This window comes from Gavia stellata, chromosome 1 (assembly GCF_030936135.1).
Source record: "Gavia stellata isolate bGavSte3 chromosome 1, bGavSte3.hap2, whole genome shotgun sequence".
NCBI lineage: Eukaryota > Metazoa > Chordata > Aves > Gaviiformes > Gaviidae > Gavia > Gavia stellata.
This window is the reverse complement of record NC_082594.1, coordinates 72,744,713-72,759,290: the sequence shown is the minus strand read 5'-3', so window position 1 is coordinate 72,759,290 and position 14,578 is coordinate 72,744,713. Positions and strand designations below refer to the sequence as shown.

General features: G+C 40.8%; 1 protein-coding gene across 1 annotated transcript in view; it reads left to right on the top strand.

The window, feature by feature from the left end:
- TMEM131 (transmembrane protein 131) overlaps positions 1-11,677 on the top strand; it is a 103,793-nt gene extending 92,116 nt beyond the window's left edge. The window contains 10 exon segments of the mRNA XM_059815445.1: positions 1,050-1,177; positions 2,633-2,757; positions 2,907-3,065; positions 3,823-3,994; positions 4,340-4,461; positions 4,570-4,666; positions 5,708-5,805; positions 7,215-7,378; positions 10,644-10,916; positions 10,918-11,677. Coding sequence (XP_059671428.1) covers positions 1,050-1,177; positions 2,633-2,757; positions 2,907-3,065; positions 3,823-3,994; positions 4,340-4,461; positions 4,570-4,666; positions 5,708-5,805; positions 7,215-7,378; positions 10,644-10,916; positions 10,918-10,989 — 1,410 coding nt within the window. The 3' untranslated portion in view covers positions 10,990-11,677.
- Positions 11,678-14,578: the final 2,901 nt, after the last annotated feature.

Genomic DNA, 14,578 nt, shown 5'->3' with positions numbered 1-14,578 from the left:
TCTATGAGTGTGAACATGCTTGAATCATGTAGTCTCAGGACTGAAAGTGCCTGAATGACTGTGGCTTGAATAAGCCACCAGTAGTCAGCAGCATTGTGGTAATTGTCTCTCTGCATGCTCCTAGCCTGTTCTGTTAGCAGAATAAAACACCGAAGTATGGGCACTAATTTTACTTGATAATTAAGGTGTGTGCTGAAACCATGCATTTCATCAGTTATAAAGGGTCAGTTCACTGGTGGTAACTTGCCAGCAGGTAGTTAACTTATTTGCCTTTGACAATATCCCTACCTTTATTTTACTCATTTGGCTTACATGCTTCTAGGTAATAAACTAAAGCTCTAACAATTTGTGTAGTGGTCAGGTTGTCCTAAAGCATGTGCTAGGGAACCAAACAAAGCAAAGGTAATCACAAAGAGAAGAAAACCAAGCCTAAATTTTGGCATGTCTTAAATTTGAACTTTGGAAAAGATAGGGATTCTAGCTGGGGGGAAAAAGAAAAGAAATCCATGTAATATATTTTAAAAGTTACGGCTTAGTAAGTTTTCATTTGAAAATCACCTTTGATTTTTTCAGGATGGCTATTTGACGGTATACTTGTATTCAGAAAGTCTTAGAAGTGTGGTTAAAAAACCCCAATAAATTGAATGGTGAAGTTGCTCATATTCTTTGCTTTGTTGAAGAGTCTGTTTTAGACGGCCTGGACTGCGTACAACAGATGCAGTATAGGTCTCAGTACAAGAGCTAGCATCTTTTTAAATAGACGCGGAGGCCGTGGCCTGAGGAGCTGTGTATTTGCAAACATCAGATCTGCTTGAAGCACATTGATTTGCTAGATATTTTGATTTCTACTTCTCCAAGTAGGAAAAAACAGATACCACATTTTATAGGTTTACTCACTAAGTAGTAAAAAGATACCTTCTGTGCTGCGAAAATGCTCATGTTTTCAAATAGCATTCTTTCCTCAGCCGTATTTATACTACGTATGTTGTGATGCAAGAGGGACTTTACTTTTCATGAATATTAACATGTTATTATAATGTCCTTTATAGGAACCTGAAAAACAAAAGGGAAAAGTTATACCAGAAAAACCTGAAAATGAAATAGTCCAAGTAAAACAGAAAACTAAAAAACTGCTAACAAGTATCAAGAAAGAAATCCCTGTAGATGTGAAAAACAGGTAAGCATAACAAAGCTTTTTTTAGTAGAGAAAGCATCGTGCTTGAAGGGAAGATGGATTGATAAAAATCTGTGTGTTCGACTGTTGTGGCTGCCAGTCTGGCTAATGCCAACAGCAGATACCTTTAAGCAGCTTCCTTTTCCTTCCTGATATCAGGGAGTATCTGAAGCTTGTAAATAATAAATTATTTAATGGGAATACAGTGCATAAATAAGAACTAAATCCAGAGAAGAAAATCAGGTTAAGCAATGTTAAGCTTTTTCTAACAGGTATCACATACACAAAATAGGGTTAATGTTTCTACAGGAGCTTCTAGTGGCAGCACAGTAAGCCAGCGCTAACATGAGTGCCTTTAGTTTCCCTTTGTGAAATTACAGCTGTGCAATTTCCTTTTTTGTATTGTAGGGTAAGACCAGAGTCTTGGATATGCTATTAAAGGAGGTTGCTGCTGCTGCCAGTCCCTTTCCCTTACTGGCAGCTGGTTGATTGCAGATGATAGAAAGGGGAAAAATGAAGAACCTGAGTCTTACTGTATCTAGTTCATTCTGAAATAGTGTTCTGAAATTTTGAAATCAGATCGGTATCCAAGTGCCACAAAAGTAAACTTCACCAAACTGAGGCATGGTATATTGGCTTGTGTTTTCCCTGTTGCTGTAATTAATACTAGACTAACGGGGATTAGTAGTCAATATAAATTAATTTTCTTCAAAATATTTCTGAAAACATTGCCTGGCAAAGTCTCCTCCTTATGTTACTTATTCTTACCATTATCTACTTTCCTTTATTATATAAATCACAAGTTCATTACATATGTCAGTATTCAAAGGCTGCAATGAGAGCTGGTTTGGAATTCTTCCACAAGAAATGGGTAAAATAGTTCCTCCCTAGAAAGCTTGAGAGACGTAATCAAATAGCTGGAGAAAAAGAACAATATAGAGAAAAATTAATTTGGTGGTGGGTTTGAATAGTTTTATGTCATCGACTAAAACATGATACTGTACATTCCGGGCAATAGTGTATCAGGAGCGTGTGATCTAACAAGTGTGTGTGGGGGCAGAGTAGAAAAATGGCAGTTGCTATCTCTTGTTGCCTCTGTATAATGAAGCAGGTTTTGTAATCCTGGAGCTCCAGGATGAAAGCTTCTCCTGGAAGGTGAGTGAGCCCTAATAAATGTGCGGAGCAGTGTGGGTAGAAAATGAGCTAGGGCTAGGAAGGGTGGAGTTGCATATAGGAGGAATAAAAACTCTGCTTATGGATAGCTTTGAAGATCAACACAAGTTTGACATAAGAAAGCCACAGGAGACTAGTCTTTTGTATGACCGTATGGCACATCTCTCTCTCTCTCTCTCTCTCTCTCTCTCTCTCTCTCTCCCTCTCTGTAAAAAAAAAATCTCCTCTTCAGCACTTCAGAGAGCTTAAAAATAAAAAAATAAATGGATCTCTGTTTTTATTTAGTTCCTTGGAATTGTCTTATACTCCCCCGCTGGAAAACAAGCAGCGCAAAACCTTTCCATCCAAGATATCTACGCAGCACCTTTTGACGAATGGGTCTAAATCAAGAAACCTCCCCAAAACGAGAGGTAGCGTGAGGCTATTTTTTATAAATACCTCAGGACTTTTATTCAGTTGTTTGTAACCCCTCTTGAGTGCTTAATTCTAAGTCTGTTGTGAGAAGAAAGCTGTTCAGTTTACTGTCCACGGACTTGCTTTTCTTCTTTTGTTTCAATAGGTCCAAACAGTAAGTTAATGGAGAGCAGGCCATCAGTATTAGCAAAATTTCTCCCCAGTGGTTCTGGACAGGAGCTAGGAAACACCAGTAGCTCAGAAGGGGAAAAGGATTCTCCACCACCAGAGTGGGACTCTGTGCCTCTTCATAAAGCTGGCAGCTGTAAGTAATTGCTAGAGGATGACAGAATTAGTCTTCTGCAATGAGTATCTGTAGGTAGGCTTGGTCTGATCATAGGTCTTCCTATCTCTTTTTCACTGCATAGTTGTGCTCCCATCCCCTGCTGTAAGCATCATATTGATAGCATCTGATACGATTTGGGAGGTTTGAAAACCACATAGGCGGAACATGGGCCATTCCGCAGTTCTTCAGTGATGAACAGGATTCAGAAGCCGCTGGGGAAATTGAGGAAATGAGAATTACTGCTCGAAAACAAAATGTACTTTCTAAAGCAGATGGGGTTTTGCTTGGTCAAGTCTGCTGCAGCCAACGCTGAAACTAATTAACATGATTTGTCCTTCAGAGGAAACACTGAAAACACCTTAATGCAGTGGTTAGCATGGGGCACTATTATAAGCTTTTTGGTTGCATTGTTAAGTCCCTTGTGTGGGAACCGAATCACCTTCCTCTTGGTTGCATGCAAGCAGAGTCATCCCTGTCTGCAGTGCTCACTTAGAAAGGTTCTTTCTTCCATACAAATCAGTTTATCACGGTGCTTTTATTGCAATACAATCTCTCTGAAAATAGGTAGTAAACCTGAATAACGATAGGTGAATATAGAGAAGGAGCTACTTCTTTGACCGCTGGGAACAGCCTTTGTCATAATTCCTCAATTTGAACAGAAAGGGTAGCAGAAGTTTCAGAAGCCTTTGTTTTAAAGTAGTTACTACAGGAAGGTGTTTTGTGTTTCTCTTTCTAGCTACAGACAACCTTTATAAACTCTCTCTACAAACCCTGAACGCAGATGCTTTCCTGAAACAGCGCCAGCCCTCGCCGACACCCGCCTCTCCATCTCCTCCTCCTCCTGCATCTTTAGCTTTTGGGCCGCGAGGAGGCACTTACAGCAGTATTGTGAACAGCAGCTGCAGCAAGTGAGTCCAAATCTGCACCTCTGACCGATTTCCCAAGCACAGAACACTTGTGCAACACATGTGCTTCATAGGGTGTACTGCCCTTTTTGCAGACCCATTTCCTCTTCCCATGGAAACTGCTTTTTTGCAGATACTACTGTGCATATCTTACCATGCTATTTATATTTTTCTGGGGTTTCTTATGACTTGGTAGATTAGAAAAATGTGCCATTACATGAACTGTTGAGCTGTTGTTAATATTTTCATGAATGCCAACTTGAATTGCTGCTTTTTTAATCAAAATACTGAAGTTCAAAACCTTACTCTTTTTTTCTTTTTTTCTTTGTTTTTTTTTTCTCCTTTAAGTGAAACGAAAAGCAAGCAGCCTAATGGTACCAAACATAAGCTGGCAAAGGCAGCTTCTCTTCCAGGCAGGAATGGTAACCCCACTTTTGCTGCTGTAGCTGCAGGTTATGACAAGAGCCCAGGTACTAGAACCAGTTTGGAGTTCTAAATATTTCTGAATATTTCCCAAATACTCTCTTACTTTATTGGGTTTTTTATTTTACTTGTTTTATATATATATATTCTTGCAGGTGGCAGTGGATTACCAAAGGTTTCTCCAAGCAAGACAGACGTTTCCAGCAATACCAGCATTTCCCACACAGTTGGTGACAGTGATGGCTCTGACAGGTAATTTTTATATTCTTTGGCAAATACCTAGCCCCTAGAAAAGAAGATTGTAAGCTGTTAATGGCATTTTGAAGGTAGTGACAGAATTCATTCTGGTTCTTTTTTTTTTTTTTCCTCTGGATGTGATGGTGACTTTCTTCCCCTCATTCTCAGTAACTCAACAATCTTATGTTCCCCGTGCATCCAAACAATGAGAAATCACCTTGGCTCTTCCAGTATTGAGGAGTGTGAACCAAGGTCACTTGAAACAGTTTACAAGCAGAGTGTCTTGCTGTACAGCAGTATCCTTCACTCCCAGTTTTAACACTGAGACCAGAACTATCACTGGGCTTTGCGTTCTGAGGAGGAGCAGAATACAGTTGCGCTCAGTCATGTTCCCCAAGGCACGCTGTCATTTCTGACATGTTTTGGCAGCGCGTGTCTGTCTCGGTTGTAAAAAGCAGTGAGTGTCTGGTAACCTTTCTGGAATAGGAAGGAGACTTGAATTCAAGTTTCAATATGCAAATGAATTGCTTTGCTGAGCGAAGTTTGTGGGTGGTGTTTGTTTTTGTAAATGTTTATCACTGGTTCCGGTTAACTCATCTGTATTTTCAAGAAGCTTGCCCACAAACTGGAGTGTGAGCATTCGTATGCCTTCTGAGTGGTTCTACATTTTATCTGCTTGTCAAAAAAACCTGCGCTATGGCTTGGGCACTATACGTGTTCTGAAAAACTGAGCAAACGAGCTACTCAGGTTTCTGTTGGAGCTCAGTCTACAGATTAAAGAGCATTGTATATAGAGTAGTATGTCGCTCCACACTACATGTATACACAGGAAAATGGTATTTCATTGAAATCTTTTGTTAAAACAAAACCAAGCTGATTTCCAAACTCTGGAGCCCCATTAAATATATATATTATTATATATACATATGTATGTATGTATGCACACACGCATACATTTGTACGTATATATTTGTATATAGATTAGTAAGTCAGTGTTGTTGGTACTACTGCACTAATGAGTTGTGTATTGCTTTCCCATTACTCTGTAATATTTAGTTCGGGTTTGTGGAGTCCTATCAGCAATCCCAGCAGTCCCGACTTCACGCCTCTCAACTCATTCTCTGCATTTGGACATTCTTTTAATTTAACTGGAGGTGAGTTTTTTGTTTTCAAATATTTTCTGTGTTCAAATATCAGTAAAGAAATGGTGTGTCTCCATTCCCCTGGTCTAAGCTCAGGCACTGTTCCGATCCCTGCCCCCAAAAAGGATGACTGTGTAGGAAAGCGTGTTAAAAATTTGACGGTGTATTCTGTGTTTCAGCCCAGAGAGGAGTTAGTGGAAACTCTTAAGAGTGTTTGTTGGGCTGGAAATACTTGCAGTTTCTCAGTTTCAGTAAAATTTCTTGATACTTGTTTTCCCCTTAGTCTTCCTCCCCTCCATCCTTCCCCCTGAAGCAAAGTGCGCCACTGGGCCTGTGGTTTCCTGAACGCTTTATGCCTGCATTAAACCACTGCTGTATAAATGAGGCAATGGCCCATCCCCTGTGTTGCTTTCCTCTTGTGTTTTCCTCTAGCTTCGGTATAGCTGCATGATGAACTCATGCATACTAAACCCAGCCATTAATTCCTGTATTTGAATATTTAGGTAAGCTTTCCGGAAGTGACTACTGAGATGGGCCTTGATGCAGGCAGACTATATTGTATGGCATGGATGCTCTCTGTAGATTTGTATACCGTGTTTGGGGATGCACAGTATTTTTTAAGGTGTCTGCCAAAGATGGTAATAAGCAAAGCAAACTTCATATGTGGCATTTGCAAAATGGCTTGTAAGTCTACTGGAAAAATGCTGTCTACTGAAAAAATTGTGTGTCTACTGAAAAATGCTGGGGGTCTGCAGTCAATAGCAGCTGCTGCTGTGGGGTTCTTTCATCTTCATCGGCAACACCTGGCACCAGACTTTGAGGGACTGCAGTAAGATGCTTGAGATCAATTCTGTCTGCAGGGACCAGGCGAACTGCGAGCACTGGTGCTGCCCTCTCCTTCTCATAGCAGAGATGGGCTCTGGGCTGGGGCACAGCCAGTGCTGCCTCCCGTACCAGGAGTTACCTGCGAAGCGGGCACTCACTGCAAGGCAAACAAGCACTGTGATTACCAGAGGCTCCTTCAGCACGGTCGCTTACTCCACCTGCAGTTAACTTGTTAGGAGGAACTGCCAGGGCTCTCAGTATTGCTGTGCTTCTGCCCAATTCCCTGTTTGCTTTCAGGTAAATAATACCAGGAACCAAACAAATCCCATAGGCCAATACTGAATTATACACAGTAAGCGTATAACTCTGTTCCCCACTAATAACCATGATTCTAACTTTGTAGCCACTGTCTGATGTAGGCCATGTGAGATGAGATCTGTATTAACTGTGTGACCTTTTCTAATCTCAGTTCTTGCACTGCAGCAGGACCTGCTAGAAAAATATGGGAAATAACTGTGAAGAGTATTAGTCTGCTGAGGTTCTTGGAAAAAAAAGGAAGAGTAATTTCACTCAGTTTTATTTCATTTTATTTTTAGAGGTTTTTAGCAAACTTGGTTTAGCTCGATCTGCTTATGGGCAGGATGTTCAGAGAAACTGGAGTGAATTCAGTAATGTTCCATCATCCATCTGGGATCCTTCAGCTACAGATTCTGTGCCCTCCTGGCCAACAAGCTCGAGTTCCCCGACTCATACAACTGCAGTAAGTATTCAGTCTAAATACAGCGTTTTAGTACTGTTACCAACCTGTTCTGTATCTGCCGTCTGATTTAATTTAGAGGATTTTTAAATTTGGATGAAAAAATCAGCTGAAGAATAAAGGAAAAGGGAAGTTATACATATTCATCATTCTGTGTAGTTAAGTTGACATGGCTGTTGGACGAAGAGTGATTAGTCCACTCACTTACGGATGATGAATCCATGTAAATTGCTTCACATAAAAATACTTCTCATGAGACCATCTTGCAGCACTTACGTGGGAATGGAACACACTTTTGTGCTTCAGGGCTGTGGAAAGAGCTGTTCTGCTCCTGTGCCACGGCTGGACACTGCCTCTGTCACTTCCAGTTCGATGGACAGTTGCAAAGTAGCCAAGATGGTAACTTTCAGACTTTGATTCTGCTTCCTGAATGCAGTGTTGCACCTACTTGTAAATTAACAAAAGGTCAAAAAAGACTTATCTAAAAGACCTCAAATGTATTCTTTTCAGCTTAGAAAAAACACTAAAGGACTGAGCATAAGGTGAAGCCTTTAAACGGACTACTGATTTTGATGGAGATCTTGAGTATAGCCAAAGAAGAAAAAACAACTTTTACACAGATTGTAGCACTGCTCTCTCATCCTTGTACCTCTCTCTCTGTCAGAATAAAACTTAGACTGCAACAGCTGTCTTCAGTGCCAGCTGAAATCATTCTTCATCTTGTCTTCTGAAAATGTTTTTGTAGTGAGTAAGAAGCAGTATTTACTTCACCTGGTAGCAGTTCAGATGGAGTGGGGGAAGGCGAGGGGTAGGGGAAGCCGAAGAAGGTCACACAGCTTCTTACAGACACAGACTTGCTGGTCCTGCCCTTGGCATGCAGTTACAACCGTAGCTGTAACCTCACTAAAACTATGTAAGGAGAGATTTTTGCTTTTTGGTCACATGGAGGGCAGATTTATCAGCATTTGATAGAAAAAGGGATTGAGGACAACCAGAACAATCTCTCTAGCTCCTAAACTGTTTCCTGGCTGCTTCTGAAAAATACCTGTAAGTGTGCTTCAGGAAGCATCGAGATGGAAGCCAGACAAATGGTATAGAAGAATTGTCAGTCTCTCCCTTTAAATACTTTGATTGGGGGGGGGGGAGGCATTTTAGGACCTTATTCAAGGAGAAGATCACTTAACAAACAAGAAGCAGCAAACAGACTGAAATGTTCAAAGCCTTTTTAATGACAGTGATTTTTTTCAAGTGCTTGTGGTGAGCCAGAAGAGGAAGACTTAGCTATTCCTGCCACTGAACCCTCGTGCTCTAAGTGCTAGATAAGAGAGCGGGTACCAGGCCAGGGATCCATCCTTTTCTCCTTTCTGGCACAAGAGCCAAAGACATTCTTGCAAACAGCACTTACATAGTGACTTCTGTGTTACTCTCTTTTCTAGGAAGGTTTCTGGGGCATTGATTTTGCTCATTCTCCTTCCTTATTCCTCTTGCTTTCCCATTTTATGCATAACTCTTTGCCTCTGTACTAAACAGCATTTGACTTCCGGGGTACTCTTCCCTGCCACTCCTTTCCTGGTTGCTTTTACTTTACCAGCAATTGCCTTTTTATCAGGCTCTCCCAAATGCTTCTGGAACACATAGGAATAGTTCCTGGCTCTCACCCGCAGGAGGAAATAGAGTGGACTTCTTGTGTGTGAGGGTTGGTGTCTGAGCAGCAGAATGAGTGTTTCCTGCTGTAGGCTTAGTACTCTAACACTTGTATAGCTTAAATATAACCATTTAGTCATATAACAGTAATAAACTGTGACCCTAGTTTGGCTCAACTTCTCAGTGACATCAGAGAGTCATAATGAGGTTGGCCCAGTTAACCCCTGAGTATGCTCAAAACTCCTGTCCAGCCCTCGGCATCAAATTCTTTCAGGACCCTTTTGTAATGTGTTAGCGTCCAACCAATTTCAGGTATGACTAGACTGAGCAGATCTTCTTCATTCCAGGGGAGAAAAAAACCTGAAATGATGACATTTTCAGAGTTTACCTTGTTTACTTTTCTAAAGGGATTTTTACTTTAACCTTCAGATGCAAAGTACACTGATACTGGTTAACCTTTAGTGTGCATTATCTGAGGGCTGAGATCTTGGGAAGGGATGCCCTATCTCCACCCAGTAAACCCAAACATAAGGATGTTTGTACCTTATAGCACATACTCAACAAGTCCGCTGCCTTTTGGATGTATCAAGTTTACTGTGTATTTGCAAATTGAATTTACAGCATTTGCACATTAAATCTGTTGGTGCTGAGATATGTAGTGCGTTAAGCCTGCATGTAGCAGGTTCTGTGCTAATATTAGCATGAAAGTTATGCTAACCTTTCTCATCTCCATCTTTGGCTGCTTCCGGGTATCGCTTTCCACCACACCATGGGTTAGATTCCTCTGCTTGTTGCTTGCTGCTGTTTGGGCTTTAATAAAACAGTTGACAAAACCTGGGCCTTGTTCATTTCTGTGTGTGTTCTCTAGGCTTGCTGTACCTGTCCTATGCATCCTAAATGCATTTGTGACATGTGTTGCAGAACACCTGCATCTGCACTATGACCATTTGTCAGAGACTTCCAGATGTCTTGAGCCAGGACAGACTTATTGGAACTCCATGACAAATGTCCAGTTCTCCAGTCCCCTCTCCCTTCATCTAGAGAAATTCTGGATGAGGGGAAAAAGTACATACTGGCAATATGGGGAGGTACAGTGGGGCTGAACATAGGTAGGCTCACCGAAAATGTACAGTTTATAACAGACATGTCTGAATACAAGGAGATAAGTTTGCAAACAGCCAAAAAAGGATCAAGGAATTGACTCTGCTGCTACCTTCTATTACAACTTGAATTTTGTTGGGTTTTTTGAGATTTGAACCATGTTTATCTACCTCATTCTAACTAGTTTAGTTAAGCTTGAGCTTTTTGGCCCTTGCGTGTTAAAGCTTGAATACTAGTAGCACATAAATTAGTAATGGTATGGGGATGTATAAGCTCAAATGAAAACAGCTTAAAAGCCTGTAATGTAATTGCACTCTGCAGCCCACTTACCAGGTGTATTCAGTGTCCATTAGTAGTGTGGGTCCTCTGGGCAAGCTCTAGTAAAGGGAGTTCAAAACTCCATGTTGCAGTGAAGACAGAAGGGTCTTGCTGCTTCTTAGATACTTTTCTGTCGGGGGGCTGTAAACAAGGTGAAAATAGAGGTTACTGAACTGCTACTTACCTGGTTCTGTCTTTACTGCAGTCGATCCTTGGCAACCCAAGTGGCCTGTGGTCCACCACTCCATTCAGCAGTTCCATTTGGTCAAGTAATCTCAACAGTGGCCTTCCCTTCACCACTCCAACAAACACGTTGTCAGGCATTGATCTCATGGGTAGTGAAAACTCCTCTGCTGCTCCTCCTGCGCCCGCTGCTGCCACCGTTGCCAATCCTGCTGAAGACATGGGACAGACTTACAATCCTTGGAGAATTTGGAGCCCAACAATTGGAAGAAGAAGTTCAGATCCTTGGTCTAATTCACACTATCCTCACGAAAACTGAAGTTAAGCAAAAGGAAAGAACTCTTATCCAGGTCATGATACAATTCTGAATGCAAATTTTTTGAAACATCATTTTCAGGCTGTTGCTGCTCATTGCTCCCTCCCCCTGCCCAGCCCTGCCAGTCATGCTTTCATCACTTGCTCCTTTTTAAAGTCTGTCCTGCAATATGGTAGTGTGAGATTGCAGATAAGCTTGAAAAAGTTTGGGTGTGGTCATGAATCCCAACTGCAGCTGAAGCCTGTAAATCTGAACAATTTCACTGGTTTCATATTTTACCATCTGCCATCTTTATTTAGGAAACAATTTGAACTATAAAACGGTCCTGGCATGCAATAGTTTTATGAAAAGTACCGGTTTGGGTTTTTAAATTTTTTCCAGTATTATCTTCCAAGTTCTAATTTAAAATCAAAAGGCACTTTGTGCTAAAATGCAGAGTATTTTTTTAAAATAAGGCTGTCTTTGTTAACACAGGTTCTAAGAATGTAAAAAAAAAAACCACAACAAAAAACCAATAAAACAAACACCAAACCTTAAGAGCAAAATGGCTGAATGTAAGAGCATTCTGTTGAGACTGTAATACACTTTCTGTGCTGTTTGTACATTTGTAAACCTGAATGCATTTTTAAGTTGAACTGAAATGCACACAGCCAAGACTTGTGGAAGAAACAAGATACCTTGTGCATTTCTTACGGATACAACTTTGGGTTGTACTTTAAAATAAATACTGCTTTTTTCAAGATCTGTCTGCTGTAATTGTGTTCTCCTGGTATTTTCTAAACTTGTGTGTGCATGAATCTACTTGGTGGTGGTAGCCTTCAGGCCAAAATCTGCTGCACACAGGGCCTATATTACCAGAAACTCCACTGCAGAAGAAACCTGGCTCCTCAGCAGCACAGGTTTGTATAGCAGTGGAGAATTAGAAGTTGTTTTCAGGGTTACACAGTGCCACCCACTCGAAAATTTGCTGGATAGCAAAACGCTGGAAAAACATCTAGACTGCTGGAAGTTTCCAAGTATCAGGCATAGTAGCAGCTGCTGCTGTTTATGCTACACCCGTACCTTTGTAACAATGTTCTTGTATAGGTCTGAACAAGAACTTCGCTATTTTTAGGTATGATTTATCTGTCCCTTGAAGGTGCCTGTTTCCCTTCATTAACAGTAAGGCAAGCCCCAGTGACTACATCTATTCATCTGAGCTAAAGCCAGGTAAAAATGAACCCTTCCGTTACAAGAAAGCATTAACAGACACTAGCAACATAAGTAAATTTATGACTCAGTGGCACTACGTAAAATTTACGGCAGCAGATTTTTATCGGAATCCATCCTTTTAAAGAGTAAGAACTCTATATTTTAGTTAAAAACTTTATGCTACAAGGAATATTGTATGCAACAAAATATGAGGGTTAAATAAACTGAGACTAAGTGACTGCTTTTGCAGCTCGCACTATGTAAACAAAATCTCTACCACTGTCAGCTAGCCGTCTTCTTGCTGCCACCAGCAGAAGCTTGAAGATACAGATCTCTGAAATGGGAATCTGCTTGAAGTCCCTTGTTCTAAAAATTTGGGTATTTCTAGAACCATGCAAGGTCATGAAATGTTCAGCTTGGTTTTGTATGCAATTTCCTTATTAATAACTGGGCAAACAAGTCTCTTACTGCATGGAAAATAAAGAATAAGTAGTTAAGCTACTGACATGCCAGGGCCTGCTTCTCTGTAAATGGAATTTGGGAAGATAACTAGCAGTAACTTCAAGGTGAAAGGAGCTGCATAAGGTAATGTGCTGCCTCTTTTTCCCAGCAGGTCTTTATATTAGAAAGGATTCAGTGGAGGATAGAAGCAGAAACAAATTCTGAGATACTAATAGTCCTCAGTGGTTTAAGCAGTTGTGAGGACAGGAAAGATTTCTGCTTTAAAAGCATTTCCCTTTGAACAAGACAAGGCAACACACAAGTGATTTAGACTTTTTTCTCAAAAAATGTGAGCCGTTCCCTTTTGTTAATGCAAATAACCTCTGCCACCTTTAGAATATTCTCAGTTCTTGCTTTTGATGAGTTTCCTCTTGAGCACCAATTAAATATTACTTAAGTAAGTTCCAGGGATGAAACAACCTGAACTATCAAGATCTTTGACACACAGTTTTCAGTTTCCTAAGAGAGGAAAAGCATGTACTTCTCCCCAAATTTATAAGTAAAATGTCCTACGCCTAAAGACTTCCTACTTCTCAGGGTCCTGTCTTCCTTCCCTCCACTCAAAGGTTATTTTGGAGACCACCTTCACTCTGCTCTGCCTAGTTAAAGAAAGCGAAAGAGCTGCTTTAAAAAGAAGTCCTAATTGTAATTGACAGAATTTAGGTGAAATAAAATCTGGGTAAAAGGTATTTCTAAAGAAACCTCTGTGTATGGTAAGTACATGTACAACACACATTTTGCTGCCTTCTCCCTGAGGTGTCTACTTGCCAGCTGTTATGGTATAGTCACTCTTTACATGCATTAAAAACACTTTTAAACTTACTGAAAACTAGGGGTGTGTGATGAGCCAGAAGCATCCACACACATCACAGAATAATAGGACAGACCTCTTATGATGAGATAAAAATAAAAGAAAATAAGGTTTTGGCAAAGCACATGTGAAGTCATATAAAAATCTAGATGGGCTTGAAAATGTTGCAGCCTCGTGGAAGGACTTACTTTACTTAAAAGAACATGGGGAGAAGTAAGGTCAAAAGCTCTGAAGCAAGGGTAGACTCTATTTTCAAAAGCAGAATGACCAAGACTGAAACTCAGACCACGAGAGAAGTTCCACCTTGAGTAAAAAGACCAGAGGAGGCAAAACCAGCTTGAAGTGCAGACCTGGAAGCTACTCAGAATACAAAGTTCCCAGCAAGGAAAAGCAGTAATTGCTGTCAATTTTAGTAATTATTTTGGTGCTCCAAAAGGGCAGTTCTATTCTGCCAAGTCTAACAGATAACCTTTAAAAACCTGTAAAGTTTCTGGCCTGTTCATTTCACTATTTATACAGACACTTGGAATGAACCAACATACCAACGAAGAGGTCTGGGCCCAGCCCAGGCTGCAGCTGTCAGCAGCAGTACATACGGTAGCTTGGCCACTGCCCTGCGAGACAAGTACCAAACTGGGGAAAACTCTAGGATGACATAGGGTGCAGAATGTGAGTGAACAGCAGATTCTCAACACGAGCATCACAGTCAGATCATACTGAGGTTGTCCACTGGATTCCAGCTGACCATGAACCGTCTGTCTGACCCAAAGAGAGGTAAAATACAGAGTGCACGAATGTTTACCTTCATGGGGTAAGAAGCTATCTTTCACTGAAACTATTTCACCCGGAGTGATGTTTTACACTAAATATAGCTTTAACTTTGCCTTGTCTCTTTACCCAGTCTGTAATTATGAGCAAGTTTTCTGAGCTTCAGTGTTTCAGCCTCATGAAACAACGACATCAGCTCACAATGAGTCAGTTAGTTTGTTAGAAGAGAGCCACGCACTGGGATTGAAAGTAACCCAGCTTCTACTGTACGATTGCTGCAACTGGAAGAGCATTCAGTCACTTTTTTTTTTTTTTTAAACAGGTTCTGCTTCAAAACTGAGTCTTTTGCCCAGTGCCTGTTTTCCTCTAA